General features: G+C 35.9%; 1 protein-coding gene and 1 pseudogene across 1 annotated transcript; one reads left to right on the plus strand and one right to left on the minus strand.

Annotated features, from left to right (window-relative positions):
• Positions 1 to 18,593: 18,593 nt before the first annotated feature.
• LOC132173109 (antimicrobial ginkbilobin-2-like protein pseudogene) lies at positions 18,594 to 19,316 on the plus strand (annotated as a pseudogene).
• A 1,445-nt stretch (positions 19,317 to 20,761) lies between these two features.
• On the minus strand, positions 20,762 to 21,626 carry LOC132173108 (antimicrobial ginkbilobin-2-like protein). The gene has a single exon (XM_059584688.2). The coding sequence runs from the start codon at positions 21,609 to 21,611 to the stop codon at positions 20,895 to 20,897; it is 717 nt and encodes a 238-aa protein (XP_059440671.2). The 5' UTR covers positions 21,612 to 21,626; the 3' UTR covers positions 20,762 to 20,894.
• Between the last annotated feature and the right edge of the window lie 3,452 nt (positions 21,627 to 25,078).

Genomic DNA, 25,078 nt, shown 5'->3' on the forward strand with positions numbered 1-25,078 from the left:
TTTTTATTATTATATCAGAGAATAAGCATTTAAGAGAAAAAAGCACTTAAAAGTATATGTAGCATTTATCTTTTTATATAACATCCAATTCTACTTACATTTGTTAATTGCGTTCAGTTGTGATCTATAATGTAGTAATAAAGTGATAATGAGACGAAAAAAATTAAGAATTTGAAGATAACCAAACAAAATAGTAAACTAATTAAGCATGTATTTTGATGCCATGCAGAGCTAAAAATGTTATGACAGGAACATAAAGATTTAAAGAAAATTCAAAAGAAAAGAAATAGTCACGAATAGAGAAGAAAAAGCCTTAGCCGACCAAAAGAAAACAGAGAATACTCTAAAGCAATAACTATACCCACAAGTCGGGCATACGTAGCTAAAGCAAACTGACTTTTGCCAAAAAAAAAAAAAAAAAAAGTCCAATTTATACTACATTTGAAATAGAAATCCTATAAAAAAAAAAAAAGGTGGTAAAATCTTGAATTTGAATCACTACTAAAACAAGGAAATAAAATATTGTCTAAAATGACAAGAAAATAACTTAAAATAGTGATCAGATGAGAGAAATGTGGATTTTTGGGCCGAAAATGGTGCTCAATGAGCATAGTTGGTGGCTACAACATGTGATGCCCTAAAAATTTAAAACTCAAAAATGGCCAATAACACTAATATTTTTATTAAACACTTTTACAAAGCTACCATTACTCGTAATTGTTTTAAAAACCCTTTTTATCTAAGAAACAAGGGTTACTCCACTCACCACTCTCACACCCCCCTCAACCCTAAACTTAGAAAGAAGAGTGATTTATTGGGAGAAAATGAGGAGATTTTGAAGTGAGTTGCTATCTGCAAAGGTAAACTCCTCTAAGCTAAGTTTTGGTTTCATATTATTATGTGATTTTCCTGTTTGATATAAATGCCATGATGAGTTATGAAATTATCCATCTTAAAGGACAGTTTTTCAAATGTTTTAAACATCTATTGTTTTCCTAGGTTTTTGTGTGATTGTGGCTTATTACGTCTTATTGTACCTATTAGGAGCATATGATAAGATTTGTTATGTGATGGTTTGAACATAGGAGCTTTGCATGTACCATGGCATTCTAACCAAACGTTCTATGCACTATGACCAAACGTTTGACCTCGATTACAAACGTTCGATCATAAGTCTGAACATTCAACCAATGTCCAGAATTGGTGAAATTAGGGTTTTTGTGACCTTCTAGCAGTGGCCTCTCGATTAAGACTCTATGTGTTTATAATAGGTTCTCTAGTATTGCGCATAACAATAAACTATGTTTCGTTATAGAAGGAACTCGAGATGTTTAAGGATTTGAGCGAACATACGAGGTAAGTAAATACTTACGATAACTTTTCATAAAAATGTATGATATATTAGCTGACTGATTACGTGTATGTTATAAGCATAATTAATTGATTAATAAAATACAATGTATGACATGGTACACTAGTACTTGCGATATAATAGTCATAGACTTACTATATAAACTTTATTCTTTGGTCAAATGTGTATTTGTTATGTAGGCCTTAGGTCCAATGGTTGTTAGTGACCGGCGCAGTCATGTTTGATTGGCGAGTCACTACAAGACGTACATCATTAATAGCGTGGGCCACCCGAGTTTAGACTCGCCCAGGTTGCTAGTGTTATGGATGGTAGTGTGCAATATTCAGGGCACCAATATTGTATTACAAGTCCCTTGGGACTGCGCCAACTCTCCGAAGGAATTGTGGACTTAAATGTTTTATATAGGTTACTTTGATGTATCACAGAGTGAGACCTATCAACAGTCAAACTAATCTCAGTGCATTGGGTAATCGCATGAAATATTGTGGGAAAGCAATTTTCAAGAAGAAATCTAGATCCCTTGTCAGTAAGCAAAGAAATTTTCCCTTAAAGATATATTTTATGGATATTATTCTCAAGACTCTGGCCAGAGCATTTTGGTTAGCATATTAAAATATATATGTGTTTTACACATTATGAGAATATCGTAAAGTCAGTGACTCAAGGGAAAAGAGGTAGAGAATTAAGTAACAGTATCCTTAGCCTTAATTTTACTACAGAAGATCTCATGGAGGAATCATAAGTCAACGTTAAGTAAGTCAAATGGATTAATTGTTTAAACAAAGTATTTATTGGAGTGCAACTACAATTATTTAATAGAATTAATTGTGAATATTATCGGGTAACGAATGTCAGGGAGACCAAATTATGGAAATATTTAAGCCAATAATTATTATTTTTTTAGGTCCTTTGCCAAGCTTATATAAGTTAACTATATTAAGGCTTTCTTATTTATTGGGTAAGTGTTTTATTTATTTAAAACATAGGCTATAGAATATATTTAAGGTTGGACTTGAGATAAAACCCATAAACCTTAAGTAAGCATGGGACGCATCTAGCCCCATGCGTTGGGCAGTAGAAGAAGGCTCCCAAGGCAAAGGAGTCGCATGGTCCAGCAATGCATGGAGGCTAGGGTTTTCACCCAAGCTGTTGACTAGCTTTTCTACTCCTGGGACTAGCTTTTCTACTCCTAATCCAACATTGCTAAGATTTGAAAATTCTCTTACCTGCTAAGCCCATAAATAGAGAAGAGCCTAAGGCTTTCAAATCATCCCATCAAGTTTTCTTTATACATAATTTTCAGAAACTTTCTAAAAATTACTCACAAATAACTCACAAATAACAAAAGTTTAAGATTTGAAAAAGTAAGTAAGAGCCCACACTCTCTTGGTTATAATCAGTCATTGGTTAGAAAATTTAGAGGTCTCAATCTACTGTGCTCTTAGAGAAGAAAAAGAAAAGTTCTTTGCTCATAGCCAAGGTGTGGCCGTAGATCTTCAAGTAAGTTATCTTTGTTCTTGCTATTTGTTAAAATAGCAACCGTTTTTCATATGTTCTTCATAAAGTTTTCTTGGGCAGGTGACTATGATTTCTTCCGCTGTGCAAATTTTGATTTGCATACGCATTCCCAACAATGACCTATTACGACCTTAGTTTTCTACATTAAAACGTAAAGGCGATTGTTACTGGGATTACACCTACACTTTTCAAAAACCAAAACTATACTTGTGGGGTGTAATGACAGAGGCAACAACTAATTTGCTTGTGAAAATACATGTTTACATCTCTATGTAACAAGAGCTCATTTCATACTCGACTATGAGGTTTACTTACTAAGTTTTAAACTTATGCAATATTTGCGGCTTGTCAGGTTATCCATTTTAAGGGAACTTATAAAAGGGAGAAGCCAAGAGTCTGTTTTGTAATACTAGATTTGATTGGACTGACTTTTTTAGTTAGAAGCTCCACGTCGATAATTGATCGTAATACATGCATACTTTATGATGTTTAGATACTTTAGATATGTCACTTACAAAAGAAGGTTGTACATAGTTATTTTTATATATAGTTTTCTTTTTTTTTTTCAAAAAAAAAAAAAAAAAATGTGATTGATTCGTGGTGGGGGACTAGTCATCTCCTAACAAGTAATGTTAGAAGTCACTCTTGTATCTGTCTTGTATCACCATAAAAATGATGTAGCTTTTAAAATTATCGTTGGCATTGTGATTGATTATTATTTAATTTTGATCAAATAGTAATTTTGAAAGCCACATTATTCTTAGAGTGATATAAGAGAGACACAAAAGTGACTTTTAGAACTACTTAAAACTTCTTTGCTTAATCTCTACAACCCCTTGCCTGACTTGTTTTTAGTTGCAGCAAATACAAAATAGAAGAAGGAAAATAGAGGATAAGAGAAAGTAGAAGAGAAAAGAAGAGAGAAGAGAGGGAGAGAGAGAGAGACGAGATAATCGTGGGAGAGAGAGAAGAGACACAGAAACAGAGCAAAAGAATTTAGGAGATAATGAATTTTCTAGTTAAGCCAAACAAGGTTGAAGCTTGAATTTGTGTTGAGAAGTAATTAATTAATTTTATTTTTTTGAAAGAAAAAGGTTGATTGGGTAACACGCAAGCTTTTGTTTTTTTTTTTTTTTTCTGAGCTCCAATCGATCATGGGTTTTCCTTTTTGATTTTCGGATTGTGGTTTGGCTTTGTTCTATTGGCTGAATTTACCTTTAGTACTCGAGGGTTGATTTTCAGTTAAAGAATGAAGGTTGTTGTGGAATTCCAGGTTGATTTTGACGCTATATTTTGATGATAATAATGCATAATGTGATTTTTGATATACTAGTGTCATCATGAGATTTATATATGAAAGTTTATAAATATGAATCGCATATATTGATCTAGAAAGGCATTGGCTTACCAATGTGATAGATGATATTTTTATGATGAAATATGACACTGAGTTTCTAGGAAGTGGAAATTGGTATCTTATGCATGATTAATATTGATTGTGGGCACTTTGATTATTATTTGAAACTCCTTGTGGCATAGTGAGATTTATAATTAAGTTCGGTACCAAAGTTAGTCCTTGTATGAGGGCGTCAAGCGTTGGATCCCAAATTTTGCAATCATGCAACCATGTGTGCGTTAAGGGGGAAGTAACATGACAATCGGTCATGGGTGGATCCCTCACGAAAATTATACAGGCCGTCCCATGGTTAAAGGCTCCAAGGAGGGCCACTTCTTCTTGCCTGAGGATGAGGTTTTAGTCCCAATAGAGGGACCGCACGACCCAGTAAGACAAGGTGAAAACGCTTGACAATGAGTGTATAACATTGGGAGATGATTTAGATATATTTGAATCATTGCATTATTTTTATTGCTCATAGTAACATTGGTTACTCATGTGTACAATTTATTTTCATTGTTATTGAACACAAAATGTAATATTTCGTATCTTGATTTGAAAAATATTGAAAATTGTTCTATTAAGTTTTGTGTATAATTCCAACTAGTAAGTGACTCTATATCTCTCCCCTTGATTAATTATTTTTACTCACTAAAGTTGTTTATTATATCATATTTACACATTTTTTTAGAGATACCTGAGGCTTGATATTAGCTACCTCAAGGAAAATTGAGGATTTTGGAGCATAGTGAGAGATGGCTTATCTTGTCAAGAATTTTAGTGAAAAGTTAGTTTAAAAGATCCTATGCGGTTTGGTTAACTTGAAGAGAGGGCCGGATTGCACCCTCGGGTAACTTGAATAAAGGGCCGGATTTCACCCTCGGATTTACAGAGAAAGGGTTGGGTTTTCACCCTTAGATAGTGCAAAGGGGGGGTTTGGTTTTAATCCCTAAATTCAACTTGTCAATGGGGGTCGGTTTTCATCATTGGATTCAAGTATTTCAAAAGGAGGGTCAGATTTAACCCTCGGGTATTAAAGGGAGGATCAATTTTAACCCTCGGTAAAATAAGAGAGTTGTGGGGTACTCTCGAGAATCAAGGCAATGCCGTGAACAAAATGGGGAGCTCCAGTTGTCAAGCTCAAGGTACACACCGAGGAAGACGAAGGTCTCGAACAAGACCAAACATCGAGTCATCCGGGGACTATGACTAAAATTCCCATCACTCAAGTATCTCGGATAAGAAAATTAGGGGTAACTGTTGGGAAGAATTTTGCACTATAAGCCCATTAGATTTTGGGCCTCAAGGCCAATGACAGGCCCACAGATCTATTAATTAATAGCATATGATATAATCCCGGTGGGGTTTTATTGAGATAATCTAGGTTCATAGTCCTACTCAAGATCTAGATTGGAGTAGAAGCCCAAGTCCAGTTATAGCTCATAGGACCCCTAAATCAATTCAAATGAGAATATCTAATTCAAGTCTACCTCAACTCTTCAGCTTATAAATAGGCCCCTACACAAGGTACAAAAATAGACTCTCATATTCAAAAATACAAAATATGGCTAAATTATTGTACACTGGGCAGACTGAAATCTTATGCGTTGGAGAATACTGTTTTCCTCGAAAACTGACTTAGGCATCTGAGTTTCCCCAACATAGACGCCGGCGGATGTTTTGACGCTCTTATTATTTTATAGCGATTGTGGGAACACGAAGGACATATTGAAGATCAAGAACACTCCGAAGAACGTGCAATTCACACCATATCGAAAATTGTTCTAACAATCACCATGTCGTTGTATGCTATCTAACAAAATCCTAGTTACAATCACCTATATTCACTACAAAAAATCGGATGGTTTCTGATGTGGCAAACAGTAACCAAATTTTGCCACGTCAGTAATTATTGACGTGTCAAAAGTGGCACGTCAATGTTACATTCAACACGTCAGAAAATTTTAATTCAATTTAATTTTTAAAAATTTTATTTAAATAACTTAATATTTAAATATTTATTGACGTGGTAAAATTAGACACGTCAAAATTTCTTGACATATCAATAAATATATATTTTTAATTTTTAATTTTTTTTATTATATATATCATGTTCATTTATATTATATAAATTTCATCTAATTTTTGTTTTTTATTAGGAAGGATTTTAAACAAAAATGAGACTCAAAATCTTTCCAGATCTTTATTAAATAACTTTGTTGCTACTCTTGGCCTTCCGATCCGGATTTCTTTGATTTATTATTCTCCATGCAATAATATAGAAATTATATATATATATATGTTTTCTGCTCTATTTCTTTTTCTTTTTTTCTTTTTTTTACGCAAAAACACTATTTATTTGCAAATAAAATAGAGAAACGTGAAATGAAATTTCTGACGTGCTATTTACACACGTCAAAAAAATTTTGACATGTTAAATATTGGCACGTCACTAAAAAAAAATAGCGGAATTTTCAACTTTTTCCCCCTTTTTCCCTCTTCTTTCCCCTTAATATGTTCTTTTATTAATCTTTATTCCCTTTATTCTTAATTTATTCTTTATTCTTCTTGCCTTTTATTCTACTTCTTTCCCTATTCTTTTATTTCCCCAGACTCAGCTCTCTCTCTCTCTCTCTCTCTCTCTCTCTCTCTCCGGATCCTCTCTCAATCTCCCTCTTCTCTTTGCACATGCAGCCGGCCAGCTCCCTCCAGAGGGAAGAAGAAAAGGAAAAGGAGAAGAGAAAAAGAAGAAAAGAAGAAGAAGAAGAAGAAGAAGAAGAAAAGGAGAAGAGAAGATAACAAGATATTTTGGGTTTTTGAAGATTTGTTGGGTTTCACGTTTGGATTTTTGATTTTTCAGGTTGATTTTTTGATTTGGGTTATTGATTTTTTGAAGATTAATTTTTGGATTTGGGTTTTTGAAAATGGAGGAAAGAAGAGAGAGAGAATGAGAAAATCGAGAAAAGAAGAGAGGGAGAGCTAGCTCGAGAATTAACGAAAATGGAGAAAAGAAGACAGAGAGAGTGAGAAAATGGAGAAAAGAAGAGATTAGGGAGAAAGCTGGGAGAACGTTGACGGTTGAGAAAAGAATTAAAAAAATATATATTATTTTAATTAAAAAATAATTTAAATTAATAAATTTTTTAATTGAAAAAAAAATTTCAGAAAAAATTTTAAAACAGAAAATTTATTTATTTTTAATAATCTTTAAATTACTGATGTGTCAATTTTGACACGTCAGGAAATTTACTGACGTGTCAAAATTTGATATGTCAGAAAAATTTTTGACGTGTCAGAAAGTGCCAATTTTGACACGTCAGAAAATTTTAACGTGTTACATCTGATATGTCAGAAATTTTTTGTTTTTGACACCCAAAATTTTAACGCTTGACACACGTCAAAAATGCCTCGTCAGGAAAATTTTTTGATGTGTCAGGCCACCTAACACGTCAAAAAATGCATATCAACAAAAAATTCTTTTTTTGTAGTGATTACTAGAACGACAAAATGGATTAGCCATATTATCTAATAAGAATAATATATTAATAAAAATTTAACAATAAAATTTGATTAATAATTTTACATCTCTATGATTTTTAAACTATTTTTTTAATATTCAGTGTAAAAAATTATTATATTAATATTTTTAAACTAAAAATATATACCTCATTTTAACTTTGGGTTAAATACTAAATTAGTCCATGGGGTTTCACAACTTTATTTTTTCCCTCCTGGGGTTTCATTTTTATCACAGGAGGTCCCTGTGGTTTTGATAAGTGACCAAATTAGTCCATCCGTTAGTTGACCGTTAGTTGACTGTACGGACTGACACGTGGACCAATCAGACGTTGACACGTGGCACATATATTAGTTTTTTTTAATTTTTTTTTTTTTTTTTCAAAAAAAAAAAAAAAAAATCGGAAAAAACTGGGGGTGGCCGAGCCACCCCCTTGGCAATTTGGGGGTGGCTCGGCCACCCCCTTTGGCCATGGGGGTGGCCAGGCCACCCCCATTCGGCCACCCCTTGGGCTCCAAGGGGGTGGCCGAAACCACCCCCGGTACCCACTGAGCCACCCCCATGGAGCCTTGGGGGTGGCCGAAACCACCCCCAACCACCATTGGGGGTGGTTTCAGCCACCCCCAAGGCTCCATGGGGGTGGCCGAGCCACCCCCAGTGGGTACCGGGGGTGGTTTCGGCCACCCCCTTGGAGCCCAAGGGGGTGGCCGAGCCACCCCCGGTACCCACTGGGGGTGGCCGAGGGGGTGGCCGAGCCACCCCCAGGGGGTGGCTCGGCCACCCCCATCCGGCCAGATGGGGGTGGCCTGGCCACCCCCATGGCCAAAGGGGGTGGCCGAGCCACCCCCAAATTGCCAAGGGGGTGGCCGAGCCACCCCCAGTTTCTTCCGATTTTTTTTTTTTTTTTTTTTTAATATTTTTTTTTAATTAAAAATTTTTTTAAAAAAAAAATTAATATATGTGCCACGTGTCGACATCTGATTGGTCCACGTGTCAGTTTAACGGTCAACTAACGGATGGACTAATTTGGTCACTTATCAAAACCGCAGGGACCTCCTGTGATAAAAATGAAACCCCAGGGAGGAAAAAATAAAGTTGTGAAACCACAGGGGCTTTTGGAGTATTTAACCCTTTAACTTTTTTTCTTAGGTTTTAATTCTTTTCTATTGTCCGCGCAAATACTACAAAGGGGGAGAAAGGGAATGTTTTTATATTCATTTTCATTTTTTATAGAATAAAATATTTCTTTATTTTTTGGGTTAAATACCAAATACCCTCCTGGGGTTTGGTAACTTTATTTTTACCCCCCTGGGGTTTCATTTTTATCACAGGACTCCCCCTGAGTTTTGATAAAAGACCAAGTTAGTTCATCCGTTAGTTGACTGTTTAGGACTGACACGTGGACCAATCAGATGTCAACACGTGTCACCAATTTAATTTTTTAAATTTTTTTTAATTAAAAAAAAAAGAAAAACAATTGGGGGTGGCCGAGCCACCCCCTTGGCCATTTGGGGGTGGCTCGGCCACCCCCTTTGGCCATGGGGCTGGCTCGGCCACCCCCAATGTTTTCCGTTTCTTTTTTTTTTTTAAAAAAAAAAAAAAAAAAATATTTTGTTTTTAATTTTTTTTAAAAAAATATATATATTTTTAAAAAAATTTTTAAAATTTTTTTAAAAAAATTAATATATGTGCCACGTGTCGACGTCTGATTGGTCCACGTGTCAGTCCTAACGGTCAACTAACGGATGGACTAATTTGGTCACTTATCAAAACCACAGGGACCTCCTATGATAAAAATGAAACCCCAGAGAGAAAAAAATAAAGTTACCAAACCCCAGGGGGGTTTGGAGTATTTAACTCTTTAAAAAAATGACAATACACTTAGTACTCCGAAGAATAATTGACGCCTCATTAGCACTTATCCTCAAATTATCATTTGTTAGACTTCTACTTGTTAAACTACCATTTTGTTACAAAATGGCTCCTCCAATAGTTGTTAACATTAAAATGGGCAAAAAAATAGTCCACGTGCATATTTTGGACTTTAAATGTCCAAATTGTCTTAAACTTCCGTTTACTAAAATATCCTCTACCATTTGTGAAACTTAGTGCCCTTATATTTGCATTTTGTGACAGTTTGCGCCCTCAAACTCCCATTTCGTTGCAACTTAGTCCATTTATTAGATGGAGGGAAGATCTAAATCCCCTCCTCTCTTTTCACAGTAGCAGTTTTTGATGTCTTCTCCGAAGGTTTTTTCGATCTCCGTTTTTTGCGGGTTGCTTTAGATTTAGTTTGTAGATCTAGATCTAGATCCAGATCTAGTCTCTTCAACCTTAGATCTAATCGTCTTTTTCGGTCAAGGCGTGTCTTAATTTCGAAGGGATGTCTACGATACTGTGCTCCTTCACTGCTACTTGTGGTGTTTTTGTTTTTTGCTTGTCCTGGCTTTCGAGTTGAGGATGGAGTAGATCGGTGTGGGGGCTTAACTCTCATGGCTGAATTTTTAGTTTCTAGTTGTTTTTTATTTTTGTTTTTTTGTTTGGGCTACTCATGACCTAGATCTAGTTTACACGAAGCAAATTCGTTACTTAAATGTAATTGTACATGGGTTAGCAGAAACTTGAAGTCATTTTTATGACTTTGTAACCTTCATAGCTTTTAGCTATGGTTTTTCAGAGTTGTATGCTCAGTGATGTAAAAGCTTTATGCTCATGAAATTTTATCAATTTAAAAAAAAAATTAAAAAAAAATTAAAAAAAAATTAAAAAAAAAAGAAAAAAAAAAGAAGAAGACGAAAATATACATTTGTTATACTTGACTTCCTTAAACTACCATTTGCTGCAAAATTGCTATCTTATTTAGTTGTTAACGTTAAAATAGACAAAAAATAGTGCATGTCATACACGTGCATATATTATATATTTTGGACGAGGATGGTTTCTGACATAGGACGATATTTACTTATATTTTCGGTAAAAACAAAAATAAGGAAAATATTAAAAATAATATTGAAGTAGAGCTGCTTGATCAAAATTTTATTTGTTCTCATACAATGAAATTACAAAATGAAAGATTGTCACGATTCCCGCTGATTGTTAATTTGACATTAGGAACTTAATTTATTTGATTAGGATATTTGTAGAATATTTTATTTTATTAAGACCTTATTTTCTTTCCTTATTAGGATTATGTTTACTTTCTTTACAAATATTTTTCTTCTATAAATAAGCTAACTTATATTGTAAAACAAACTCATTGAATTATTATCAAGTCAGAGAATTTTCTCTCAAATACTCTGTGAATTTTTATATTTTTTTTAGCATGCAGGATTGTTTTATCTTTTGGATAGAAGACGAGAACACTTCTCCTTGCAGAATCAAAGATGCTACTATTTGGTTAATTACCTTAGTCTTCCACTACGTCAGCTTCTATGTTTGGGTGCGTCTTTGAGTTCAAGCTTTTGGATTCATGGAGTTGCAGAGGGAAGAAAAGCAAAAAAGCTTTTTCCTATGGGCTTTGAGATGCACATTAGACGTGGTGGTTGAGATGGTATCTATTTCCTTTTAATTTTATTTTTCAACTTAATATATAAGGAAAGGTAGCTATGATGTCTCGGGCCTCCTTAACTTCTTTTATAAATTTTGATCCAATGGATACGAGGACCGGAAAGAATGAGTAGAATTTCCGACTCATTCTAAATTCTACCCTTAGAATGAGTAGAATTTTCGACTTCTTGTAAGGGTCGAAATGTGAACTTCCGACCATCCGAAAAGATAATGTAGACGTTATCTCTTCCCTTCTGCTTGGCATCCATGTCAAACTGCCAAGGTCTTCCCAGGATTAAATGGCACGCTTCTAGCTCCAATACATCACACAAAATAGAATCCAAGTAATGCTTACCAATCGAAAATGTGAAACGACATCTCTCGGTTACTAGTGTCTTGGTTCCTCACTTGATCCATCTGATGTTGTATGGGGCTGGGTGCTTCTCAGTTTTCAAACCCAACTTCGAAACCATCTCCTTAGACACCACATTCTCCCCCTACCACCATCAATAATCACATCACATACCCTCTAGTTGAATGTGCAGTGAGAATGAAAAATCTTGTGCCTTTGAGATTGATCCTTTTGTCTCGGGGTTAAGAGTAAACGTTGAATGACTAAAGATCGAGAAAGTGGGATTCTCTCATTGGCGTCAGCCAACTCCTCTTCCTCATACTAGGGTGTATCATCCTCTCATTCTCTCGACTCCTTCTTTTGGCTTAGGTTCGATCAAGTTTACCATTTGTCTCCGAGGACATTGATGTGACCTATGTCCCGGTTGGTTGCATTTGAAACACTTGTTTGGACTGGGCCGTGCATACAGATTGTTGGCTGGTTGTCTCGGAATGTTCGAACTATTGTTGGCTCCTCTTCCCATGGAAGTCACTGGTTGACTTGATGTAACTGTTGGGACTAGAGGTTGTTTTTCTCGACCTTGTGTCAATTTCGTTGAATCGCTCGAGTTTCACTCCTAGGTTGGTGCTCTAGTCCTCTCAAGTTGCTTCTTTGCTCGGGATGACAAACTAACTGCTTCGGTCAAAGTAAAGACAAGATGTATAGAAACTTTATCTTGTATCACCACACGCAATCCACCAATAAACCTTGCAACTTGTTGAGCCTCTGTCTGCATGAGATCATTTCGGGTGGATAGACGATAAAAATCAACAAAAATGTGAAACGACATCTCTCGGTTACTAGTGTCTTGGTTCCTCGCTTGATCCATCTGATGTTGTATGGGGCTGGGTGCTTCTCAGTTTTCAAACCCAACTTCGAAACCATCTCCTTAGACACCACATTCTCCCCCTACCACCATCAATAATAACATCACATACCCTCTAGTTGAATGTGCAATGAGAATGAAAAATCTTGTGCCTTTGAGATTGATCCTTTTGTCTCGGGGTTAAGAGTAAACATTGAATGACTAAAGATCAAGAAAGTGGGATTCTCTCATTGGCGTCGGCCAACTCCTCTTCCTCATACTAGGGTGTATCATCCTCTCATTCTCTCGACTCCTTCTTTTGGCTTAGGTTCGATCAAGTTTACCATTTGTCTCCGAGGACATTGATGTGACCTATGTCCCGGTTGGTTGCATCTGAAACACTTGTTTGGACTGGGCCGTGCATACAGATTGTTGGCTGGTTGTCTCGGAATGTTCGAACTATTGTTGGCTCCTCTTCCCATGGAAGTCACTGGTTGACTTGATGTAACTGTTGGGACTAGAGGCTGTTTTTCTCGACCTTGTGTCAATTTCGTTGAATCGCTCGAGTTTCGCTCCTAGGTTGGTGCTCTAGTCCTCTCAAGTTGCTTCTTTGCTCGGGATGACAAACTAACTGCTTCGGTCAAAGTAAAGACAAGATGTATAGAAACCTTATCTTGTATCACCACACGCAATCCACCAATAAACCTTGCAACTTGTTGAGCCTCTGTCTGCATGAGATCATTTCGGGTGGATAGACGATAAAAATCAACAAAAATGTGAAACGACATCTCTCGGTTACTAGTGTCTTGGTTCCTCGCTTGATCCATCTGATATTGTATGGGGCTGGGTGCTTCTCAGTTTTCAAACCCAACTTTGAAACCATCTCCTTAGACACCACATTCTCCCCCTACCACCATCAATAATGACATCACATACCCTCTAGTTGAATGTGCAATGAGAATGAAAAATCTTGTGCCTTTGAGATTGATCCTTTTGTCTCGGGGTTAAGAGTAAACGTTGAATGACTAAAGATCAAGAAAGTGGGATTCTCTCATTGGCGTCAGCCAACTCCTCTTCCTCATACTAGGGTGTATCATCCTCTCATTCTCTCGACTCCTTCTTTTGGCTTAGGTTCGATCAAGTTTACCATTTGTCTCCGAGGACATTGATGTGACCTATGTCCCAGTTGGTTGCATTTGAAACACTTGTTTGGACTGGGCCGTGCATACAGATTGTTGGCTGGTTGTCTCGGAATGTTCGAACTATTGTTGGCTCCTCTTCCCATGGAAGTCACTGGTTGACTTGATGTAACTGTTGGGACTAGAGGTTGTTTTTCTCGACCTTGTGTCAATTTCGTTGAATCGCTCGAGTTCCACTCCTAGGTTGGTGCTCTAGTCCTCTCAAGTTGCTTCTTTGCTCGGGATGACAAACTAACTGCTTCGGTCAAAGTAAAGACAAGATGTATAGAAACCTTATCTTGTATCACCACACGCAATCCACCAATAAACCTTGCAACTTGTTGAGCCTCTGTCTGCATGAGATCATTTCGGGTGGATAGACGATAAAAATCAACAAAAATGTGAAACGACATCTCTCGGTTACTAGTGTCTTGGTTCCTCGCTTGATCCATCTGATGTTGTATGGGGCTGGGTGCTTCTCAGTTTTCAAACCCAACTTCGAAACCATCTCCTTAGACACCACATTCTCCCCCTACCACTATCAATAATCACATCACATACCCTCTAGTTGAATGTGCAATGAGAATGAAAAATCTTGTGCCTTTGAGATTGATCCTTTTGTCTCGGGGTTAAGAGTAAACGTTGAATGACTAAAGATCAAGAAAGTGGGATTCTCTCATTGGCGTCAGCCAACTCCTCTTCCTCATACTAGGGTGTATCATCCTCTCATTCTCTCGACTCCTTCTTTTGGCTTAGGTTCGATCAAGTTTACCATTTGTCTCCGAGGACATTGATGTGACCTATGTCCCGGTTGGTTGCATTTGAAACACTTGTTTGGACTGGGCCGTGCATACAGATTGTTGGCTGGTTGTCTCGGAATGTTCGAACTATTGTTGGCTCCTCTTCCCATGGAAGTCACTGGTTGACTTGATGTAACTGTTGGGACTAGAGGTTGTTTTTCTCGACCTTGTGTCAATTTCGTTGAATCACTCGAGTTTCGCTCCTAGGTTGGTGCTCTAGTCCTCTCAAGTTGCTTCTTTGCTCGGGATGACAAACTAACTGCTTCGGTCAAAGTAAAGACAAGATGTATAGAAACCTTATCTTGTATCACCACACGCAATCCACCAATAAACCTTGCAACTTGTTGAGCCTCTGTCTGCATGAGATCATTTCGGGTGGATAGACGATAAAAATCAACAAAAATGTGAAACGACATCTCTCGGTTACTAGTGTCTTGGTTCCTCGCTTGATCCATCTGATGTTGTATGGGGCTGGGTGCTTCTCAGTTTTCAAACCCAACTTCGAAACCATCTCCTTAGACACCACATTCTCCCCCTACCACCATCAATAATCACATCACATACCCTCTAGTTGAATGTGCAATGAGAATGAAAAATCTTGTGCCTTTGAGATTGATCCTTTTGTCTCGGGGTTAAGAGTAAACGTTGAATGACTAAAGATCAAGAAAGTGGGATTCTCTCATTGGCGTCAGCCAACTCCTCTTCCTCATACTAGGGTGTATCATCCTCTCATTCTCTTGACTCCTTCTTTTGGCTTAGGTTCGATCAAGTTTACCATTTGTCTCCGAGGACATTGATGTGACCTATGTCCCAGTTGGTTGCATTTGAAACACTTGTTTGGACTGGGCCGTGCATACAGATTGTTGGCTGGTTGTCTCGGAATGTTCGAACTATTGTTGGCTCCTCTTCCCATGGAAGTCACTGGTTGACTTAATGTAACTATTGGGACTAGAGGGTTTTTTTCTCGACCTTGTGTCAATTTCGTTGAATCGCTCGAGTTTCGCTCCTAGGTTGGTGCTCTAGTCCTCTCAAGTTGCTTCTTTGCTCGGGATGACAAACTAACTGCTTCGGTCAAAGTAAAGACAAGATGTATAGAAACCTTATCTTGTATCACCACAAGCAATCCACCAATAAACCTTGCAACTTGTTGAGCCTCTGTCTGCATGAGATCATTTCGGGTGGATAGACGATAAAAATCAACAACATACGCCTGGATTATTCGACCTCCTTGTTGATACTCTTGGTATTGTTGGAATAGCTGTTGCTCAAAGTACGGTGGTAAAAACCGTTCTTTGAGTAGCCACTTTATCTTCAACCATGAAGTTACAGGTCCCTTCCCTTGGTAGGACCGAAAAATCTGTAATTGTTCCCACCAAGCAGAAGCTCCTCCCTTGAACTTGTATGTCACTAACTTCACCTTGCGATCCTCGTGAACACTAATATATTCAAAGAATCTCTCTCCCTCCATCACCCAATCTAAGAAATCTTCGATGTGAAGATGCCCGTTGAAAGATGGGAGATCAATCTTCATCCGGTATTTGTGGGATTCCTCCCTAACGTAATCCTGACGTCTGGGTTGCTCTCTATAAGCATCCCGGTAGCCGGAGCCTTCATAGACATTCCCCATATCGCCAGCGCCACGGCACTCATAACCTTTGAAGCCTGCGCTGCTACGACCGGCGCCCCTACGTCCTTCACCCCGTCAATCTACTCCAACGTTATGTCCGAACACTCCTTCAACGAAGTCTTCATCGTCACTAAGATCTTCATAGACCAGCAACCAGTTTATGGGTGCAGGTCGTTGGTGAGGAATAGGCCTCACTCGGATCCCATCATCATCACAGGTATCATTGTCCCTATGATTACGATTAGGACCTATGTCCATGCGCTCCATCATCTCCCGCATCTGGCGCATCTCCTGTTGCATTGTTTGCTAGATCTGTTAGAGCTCTTGGAAATTGGCTCTCGAAGGAGCCTCCTTGTCACGAGCGGTGTCATTAAGGGATCGTTGTCACCGTTGCACTGATTAGCCATGATCAATAAAGCTTGCTCTGATACCAACTGACGTAGTAGAAGACTAAGGTAACTAATCTAAGAGCAGTGTCTTTGGTTCTATAAGAAGAAGCGTCTTCGTCTTCTACCCAAAAAGATAAAAACAAGCCTGCAGGCCTTAAAAAAAGAAAAAACTACATAAAGTATTTGAGAGGAAATTCTCTGAATTGATAATAATTCAATTGATGAATTTCAAATAATAATCTAGCCTATTTATAAAAGATAAATCCTTGTAATAAAGTAAACCTACTTCTAGTAAAGAAAGAAAATATAATCCAAAAATATCGCTAAAAAATAAACCCAAAAATGCTGGGTCGTCTTAAGCCTTTTTTTTTTTTTTTTTTTCTATATACACTACAAAAAAATTACTATTTTCTGACGTGGCAAACAGTACATGATTTTTGTCACGTCACCATTTTCTGACGTGCTAAAATAGCATATTCTGACATATCCAACTGGCACGTCAGAATTTTCTGACGTGCTAAATAATGACATGTCACAAAAAAATGGGCGGGATTTTGAAATTTTTCCCTCTTCTTATTTTCCTTAAACTTTTTTCCTCTTTTTATTCTTCCCTCTTCATTTATTTCCCCACACTCTCTCTCTCTCCTCTCTCAATCTCCCTGCTCTCCACGGCATATCGAAGAAAGCAGAAGAAGGAGAAGAAAAAGAAAAGGAGAAGAGAAGAAGAAAAAGAAAGGGAGAAGAGAAGAAGAAGAAAAAAAAAAAAAAAAAGGAGAAGAGAAGAGAAGAGAAGAAGAAGAAGAAGAGAAGATAAAGGAGATTTTTTGGGTTTTTGAAGATTTGTTGGGTTTGACGTTTAGGTTTTTGATTTTTCAGATTGTTTTTTTGTTTTGGGTTTTTGATTTTTTGATTTGGGTTTTTGATTGTTTGAAGATTTTTCGGTGTAGGTTTGGGTTTTTGAAAATGGAGATCGAAAAGAAATGAGAAAATGGAGAAAGGTGAGAGCTGGCTGGAGAAAAGAAGAGAGAGAAAAAAAAAATTGAGAAAAGAAGAGAGCTGGCTGTGCCGTGCAGAAACGAAAAAATTTTGGAGAAAATTTTTTCATGGTTTCTCTGCACCACTCGAGCGGTGCAGAGAAATTCATTTCTCTACACCACTTGAGTGGTGCAGATAAATTACAAAAAAAAAAAATTAAATTAAATTAATACATTTTTTAATTGAAAAAAAAAATTCCAGAAAATATTTTTTTTTAATTCATTTTTAAATTTTCTGACGTGTCAATTTTGACACGTTAGGAAATTTCTAACGTGTTACTGTTTAACACGTAAGAAAATTTTTTGACGTGCCAAAATTGTCACGTCAAAAAATTCTGACGTGCTAAACAGTAACACGTCGGGAAAAAAAATTTCCTGACACCTATGCTTCTGACATTCAACACACGTTAGAAACACCATATCAGAAAAATTTTTTGACACGTCAGAAAACTCCAGTGAAAAAAAAAATGTTTTTTTTTGTAGTGATAATTCTTTAGTGTGCATGTAATCTCTATCGATAATGTCCTATCTAGTTACCATAGATAATGAGTTTAATTTAGAATTAGCTATGGGGAGTTACATTAATAATATGTAAATTATATTTTTCTATGAAAAATGATAGCAAATGTAGTATGTGACATTTCTTGGATGGAAGAGCTGTAGAAATCAGCATCAAATGGATATCAACATTTTCAATTTGATTAACAGCCTGATCCGCTAATAAATTAGCTTCTCTCGGATATTGTTTTGCATTAAAATTACCCAAAATTCTTCGGTAGGAATATACTTGATGAATATATATAATATTATTGCACCATAATGTCTTGCAACATTCCCATCTTCCACCATTCCTTTTTTTCGGATAAATGTTTGAATTTTCCAAATTAAGAAGGTTGCTCGATTTTGACAAGTTCTTCTCCACACAAACAACATATAGAGGAAAGAGACAACCCCAGGAATTATTATAAATAACTGCTATGTTACAAAACTGTTGCAAAAAAACATTCTCAATTTTTTAACCAAAAAATGTCTTCCTTCTTGATCTCATTGCTAACATTTTCTCTCCTTCTCCAAAACACTTTTGGAGCTGGCCCTCTCTTCCATTTTTGTTCAAGCTCTGAGAACTTCACCGGCAATGACGCTTATGGATCAAACCTAAGAAAGCTCCTGGGTAGTCTTTATAGCCAAACACCTCCTATGGGTTTTGGTCTTGGTTCAGTGGGTCAAGATCCGTACAAAACATATGGGCTTGCTCTTTGCCGTGGTGACGTTAAAGCCACAGATTGCAGGAATTGCTTCAATGAGGCAAGCAATGAAATTCTCAAACGTTGCCCAAATAACAAGGGTGCAATTATATGGTACGATAATTGTCTTTTGAAGTACCTCAACAAAGATTTCCAAGGCCAAATTGATAATAAAAACAAGTTCTACATGTGGAACTTGCGAAATGTTAGCGATCCCACAACCATTAACCAAAAAACAAGGGAGTTGTTTGGCCTACTCGCCAAAAAGGCATCTGGGACTCCGAAATTGTATGCAGTTGGAGAGCTAGAGGTCGGAAAATCGAGGAAGCTCTATGGCTTGGCCCAATGCACTAGGGACCTTTCTGGAAGTGATTGTTTCAAGTGTCTTGATGGTATAACTGGTGAACTTCCTCATTGTTGTAATGGGAAAGAAGGAGGAAGAGTTGTTGATGGGAGTTGCAACATAAGATTTGAGATTTATCCCTTCATCACAGCTTAGATTATAAGTTCTTTTTTCTTTTTCTTTTTTTTTTTTTTTAGCAAAAATGGTAGGCTAGGGAGATTAATTGTGGCTATCTTACCTAGGCGTGGTCATAGTAGCACCTACCCGCTGGGAGCCGCACATGAGGGGCCTAGATAGTAGGAATCGCAAGTGCTCCCTTAAGTTCGACTAAGCCATAATCTGACTCAGTTCCACCGGAGCATCAATAAAAACCAAGGTAGCTAATACTAATCAGACATATGTGAAAATTCTCGATTGCGGAGATTCGAACCCACGTCCTAATATTTTCCTTTTTCTGTATTTTTAGATTATAAGTGTCGTAAACAAAGAGTTTGGAGGAACACATTTATTATTCATTTTTCGAGGGGAAAGTATCACCTTTGTAACGCCCGATTCCACATCAGGTAAACTAAAGCATATCTTCCTCTTTAATATAACTTTCACGAGTCTCTGTATTTAAAAATTCCCACGGATTAACTACCGCATCTATACGCTTTACAATGTTTCATAAATTATTAAACAACCATACAAAAAGACCTTCATCTATTTTTTGTATAGCGTTCAAGTAAATATTATTTATAAAATAAACTCATAAAAGGGAACGTAGCTCAATTGGTAGAGCCTTCATCAGTGCTTACATGAAAGGAACGAGGATCGATACCTCGCGTTTTCATGATTTTTTTTATTTTTAAGATAAAATAAATGAAAATTTTGAATAAAAAATAAAAAATAAGGGTTAAATACTCCAAACTCCCCCGGGGTTTGGTAACTTTATTTTTTTCCTCCTGGGGTTTCATTTTTATCATAGCAGGTCCCTGTGGTTTTGATAAGTGACCAAATTAGTCCATCCGTTAGTTGACCGTTAGGACTGACACGTGGACCAATCAGACGTCGACACGTGGCACATATATTAATTTTTTTAAAATTTTTTTAAAAAAATTAAAAAATATATTTTTTTAAAAAAAAAATTAAAAAAAAAAATTTAAAAAAAAAGAAAAAGAAATGGAAAACATTGGGGGTGGCCGAGCCACCCCCTTGGCCATTGGCCACCCCCAATTGTTTTTCTTTTCTTTTTTTTTTTATTTTTTTTTAAAAAAACATTTTTTTTAATTAAAAAAAATTTAGAAAATTAAATTGGTGACATGTGTTGACATCTGATTGGTCCACGTGTCAGTCCTAAACGGTCAACTAACAGATGGACTAATTTGGTCTTTTATCAAAACTCAGGGGAGTCATATGATAAAGATGAAACCCTAAGGGGGTAAAAATAAAGTTACCAAACGCCAGGAGGGTATTTGGTATTTAACCCTTTTTAAAAAAAAATTTTTATCACTCAATAATGGGTTAAACGTATGAATGCCTTCCCACAACAAATCCTATTATAAGAAACAACAGAAATTTTTATTCAACAACATATGTTGATGATCGAAACATGCAACATATAAAAAGTAGGTAATATTATTGCAATCCTCCAAAACGGAGAATCATAAAGGTGTTCTTACAAAGACTTTATTTTTGTTTATAATGTATATATAGACGATACTAAACTCTAGAACACTCTAGAACACTTATAATCTAAGCATTGACGAAGGGGTAAATCTCATATCTAAAGTTGCAACTCCCACCAACGACTCTTCCTCCTTCTTTCCCATCACAGCAACGAGGAAGTTCACCAATTATTCCATCAAGACACTTGAAACAATCACTTCCAGAAAGGTCCCTAGTGCATTGGGCCAAGCCATAGAGCTTCTTCGATTTTTCAAGCTCCAACTCTCCAGCTGCATACAGTTTTGGAGTCGCAGATGCATCTTTAGCCAGTAGGCTCAACAACTCCCTTGTTTTTTGGTTGAAGGTTGTGGGCTCGCTAACGTTTCTCAAGTTCCACATATAGAACTTGTTTTGATTATCAATTTTGCCAAGGAAATCAGTGTTGACGTATTTCAAAAGACAATTATCGTACCATATGATCGCACCTTTGTTATATGGGCAGCGTTTGCGAATTTCGGTGCTGGCGTCATTAACGCAAGTCCTGCAGTCTGCGGCTTGAACGTCACCACGACAAAGAGCAAGCCCATAAGTTTTGTACGGATCCTGACCCACTGAACCAAAACCAAAACCCTGGGGAGGGGTTTGGTAGTAAAGATTGCCCAAGAGCTGTCTTAGGCTTGATTCGTAAGGGTCATTGGCGGTGAAGTTGCCAGAGCTTGAACAGAAATGAAAGAGAGGGCTTGCTCCATAAATGGTTTGGAGAAGGAGAGAAAATGTTAGGAGATAGATGGAGAGGGAAGACATTTTCAGTAGGTAATGAGGATGTAGTTTGGATGAAGCCATGAAGAAGTAAGCAGCAGTTATTTATAGTAAAAACGTAAGCGAAAGAGTTGAAAGGGTTGGCTGTTTTCTTGCATAATGTTCAAGTTGACGTGCAAGAGATTGTCAAAAGTGAGCTGTGTTCTTTGGAAAAAGTCAAAAATGGGTATGTTAAAAATGCACTTCAGCAACTTATCCAAATAAAAAAAATAAAAAAATAAAAAAAATAAAAGATAAGTGCATATCGTCAACCTTTGTATTGGACTGCAACGAATGGAAGCCTGGAAGAGGAAGATGACAGAATCGCTAGAATATTGATAAAGATAGTTCAAAGAATTATGATGGAAGGAATATTATTATATATTCTGAACATGCATGGTAGTGCCTACCCATCCAAGCCGAAAATATTGAAAAAGTCATGTTCAGTAAATAAAGTTTTTTTGTTTTTTTTTTGGCGATTTTGCATATGTATAGATAGATAGATAGATAGATAGATATAGCCGAAAACCTACTTGTGAATAATCATAATCACCCAGTTGACTTTTTTAGTTGCAGGCATGTTTAGATCAGAATGAGACGGCTTCGTTGAAACTCGCTGTTAAAGAAGAAAATACTTTAATTTGAAAAAAAGAAAAGAAAAAGAATTTACTTGGTATATTTTGGATTTGATGCCGCTCTTCTTCGCCGTTGAAGTTGTCGTCGTTGGGCTTTTTGTTGTTGCTTTGTTTCTGTTATTGGCTTTATTACTCTATATTTTTTTTTTGTCTAGTTTAATCTACTTTTTAAATATTTATAAACACTTGATACTAAAAATGATAGAAATTTTCTCTAAATCAGTATGAAATAAATATCTTCAAACTCATTTAAAATAGTGCAAAGTGTCCATAAACATTTAAAATGAATATTAAATTTTTAACATCATTAATATCAGTTTACTAATTTAGACTAAATTTAATGTACATTTTAAATGTTTATAGACAATTAAAATGGACGGGAGAATATCCAGTTTATAGCTATGAACTAAAAATAATAATAAAATATTATTTGAGATTTAAATTAAAAATAAAAAATAAAATTATAAAATATTATGGGTTAGTCTGGCCACCCGCAAGGTCGAAACAATTTTTATTTTTATTTTTTATTTTTATTATTATTATTATTATTATTATTATTTTTAAGATTTGGCCCTTGGGGTGGCTTCGGCCACCCCAGCTGGGGTGGCCAACCACCCCTTCATATTTTATAATTTTATTTTTTATTTTTATTTAAATCTAAAATAATATTTTATTATTATTTTTGGTTAATGGACATGTGTCTTATTTGTGGTTTTAGGATTTTTAAGAAAAAATTATAGCTATGAACTGGATATTCTTCAGTCTATTTTGAACTAGAGAGAATCATATTTTTTATTTTAAATGAGTTAAAAGATATTTTTTTTATACTGATTTGAAAGAAATTTATGTCTTTTTGGTTTTATGGGTTTTAGTCTAGTTGTTCTCCCCCTACATAAGCTCTTGAACAGATTTTGACGGTGCCTTTTTCACTCTAGCTTTCCATGTTTCGATTGTTATTATTGTTTACAAGCGGGGGTTCAAGGAGGGTTAAAAGACGTCTCGAAGTTTGGATCCTTTTTTTTTTTTTTATCTCATTTACTTAGATCCTGCTTTATGCGGCCCTTATTGAGAGGACATTGCCATTTTTTTTTTACTCATTTCTTATTATTTAATTGATTGTATTTTTTGCGCCGTAATATTTGTTCATTGGAATTTTTTTGGTGCTTTGATTCTATGAAAAAAAAAAAAACAAAAAAAAATGCACAGTATGATGTCAGCATCAAATTACCTCAGGCTGGTTTTGTTTATTGGATTTCCGGTGTAATTTTTTGACCAAGCAGCAACTCACCACCAGTTATAGAGCAATTCAACGTGCTTCTAGATTTACAAAGTGGGAAGCAACTCCCAGCAGATAATATTGTCGGAAAAAATTGCTGACTTTTTCCGATAACAACTTCATTATTTAAATATCACTCACCAAATTTTACTAGTCAAATATATATATTTAAGTATTCTCAGCCTCTTAGTTATATTTTTGAATGTTTGTCTTATTTTAACAGTCATATTTTTGAATATTTATTTTATCATAATGGTTCTAACAGTCATACTTTTGAATATTTGTGTTTTTTTTTTTTTTTTTTCTTCTTATGGTGATCGACGGCCTGGCTTGGCTTGGCTTTGTGTTCCTCCGGCTTCTCTTCCAACATGAGCGTTTGGAGAGTAATACTAGAGACCATATTTTTATCTTCTTTTTATCCTCCTAAGATTGATCGATGTAGCTTTCAAAATTCAAATATGATTCATCTAAAATTTAATGATGATTTTAAAAGCTAAATCAACTTTATGAGAATAAAAAGATGATCTCTAACATTATTCGATTGTATTTGGGTGGGTTGAGAGTGTGAGAAAAAGAAATAAAAAGTAGGGAATTAAAGAAATTTTAATAAACTTTTATTCTTTTGGTAAGTGAACAGTAATGCATGTTCGCCTACCAAACAAAACCCACTAATTAGAGAGCATATTTCTATGACTTTTAATCATTTGGCTCACCAAAATAGTTCTAAGGCTGTTTTGATGAATCTATTGGGGATGCTTTGTATATATGTCAAATTCAATATACATGCTTCTAGAGGAAATTAGCCAGGGCCTTCGAGGGGCATTTTAAAGTCCAAACAAAGAAAGGCAAATGATTTGTTAAATGCCATTTCTAAAAGACAAATCCGAGTGTTTGGAATAATTAAAGTCAAATATTTGACTAGGCATAATCAAAGCATTTTACATAGACCAATGATTACTCGGTCACTCATGAATACATCCAACACATGATTCAAAGTCAAAGCAATACATAGACCAATGATTACTCGGTCACTCATGAATACATCCAACACATGATTCAAAGTCAAAGCAATATATATATATATATATAATTGTAATTAGCATGTGATACCACTTAATTTGATCATTACAGTTAATTAGGCATTTGCAACTAAGAGAAAATTAATTATTTTACCTAAAATTAAATAATCAATAAATAAAAATTCATCATATTAATTATTGGTAGTCTTCATTGTGATGTCAAGCAAGTCCTTCTATGATTAAATAAACTAAAAATCATTAACCTTCTAATCTTCTTTGTAGATAAATTTATGCTCTTTTGTTAATATATATATAGTAAAGTGAAGAAAAGCTTATTTTTCTGTATTTCATTATTATTATTAAAAAAAAAAAAAAAAAAGGAGTTAAGAAAGAAAGAATATGTCCCAATATTCCTGCTACGACCTTCATGTTTCCAAAATGTATATTGAGAAACAGTTGCTTTGGCCTTCATATTAGTAGAATTACTGTAAGAGGGTCACATCTCCATGATCTTTCAAACCTGATTTAAAGTCTAAAATTAAT

This window comes from Corylus avellana, chromosome 1 (assembly GCF_965113065.1).
Source record: "Corylus avellana chromosome 1, dhCorAvel1.hap1.2, whole genome shotgun sequence".
Classification (NCBI taxonomy): Eukaryota; Viridiplantae; Streptophyta; class Magnoliopsida; order Fagales; family Betulaceae; genus Corylus; species Corylus avellana.

Coding starts and splice junctions, on each gene's coding strand:
- LOC132173108 (XM_059584688.2), bottom strand. CDS start 21,611: ATGTCTTCCCTCTCCATCTATCTCCTAACATTTTCTCTCCTTCTCCAA.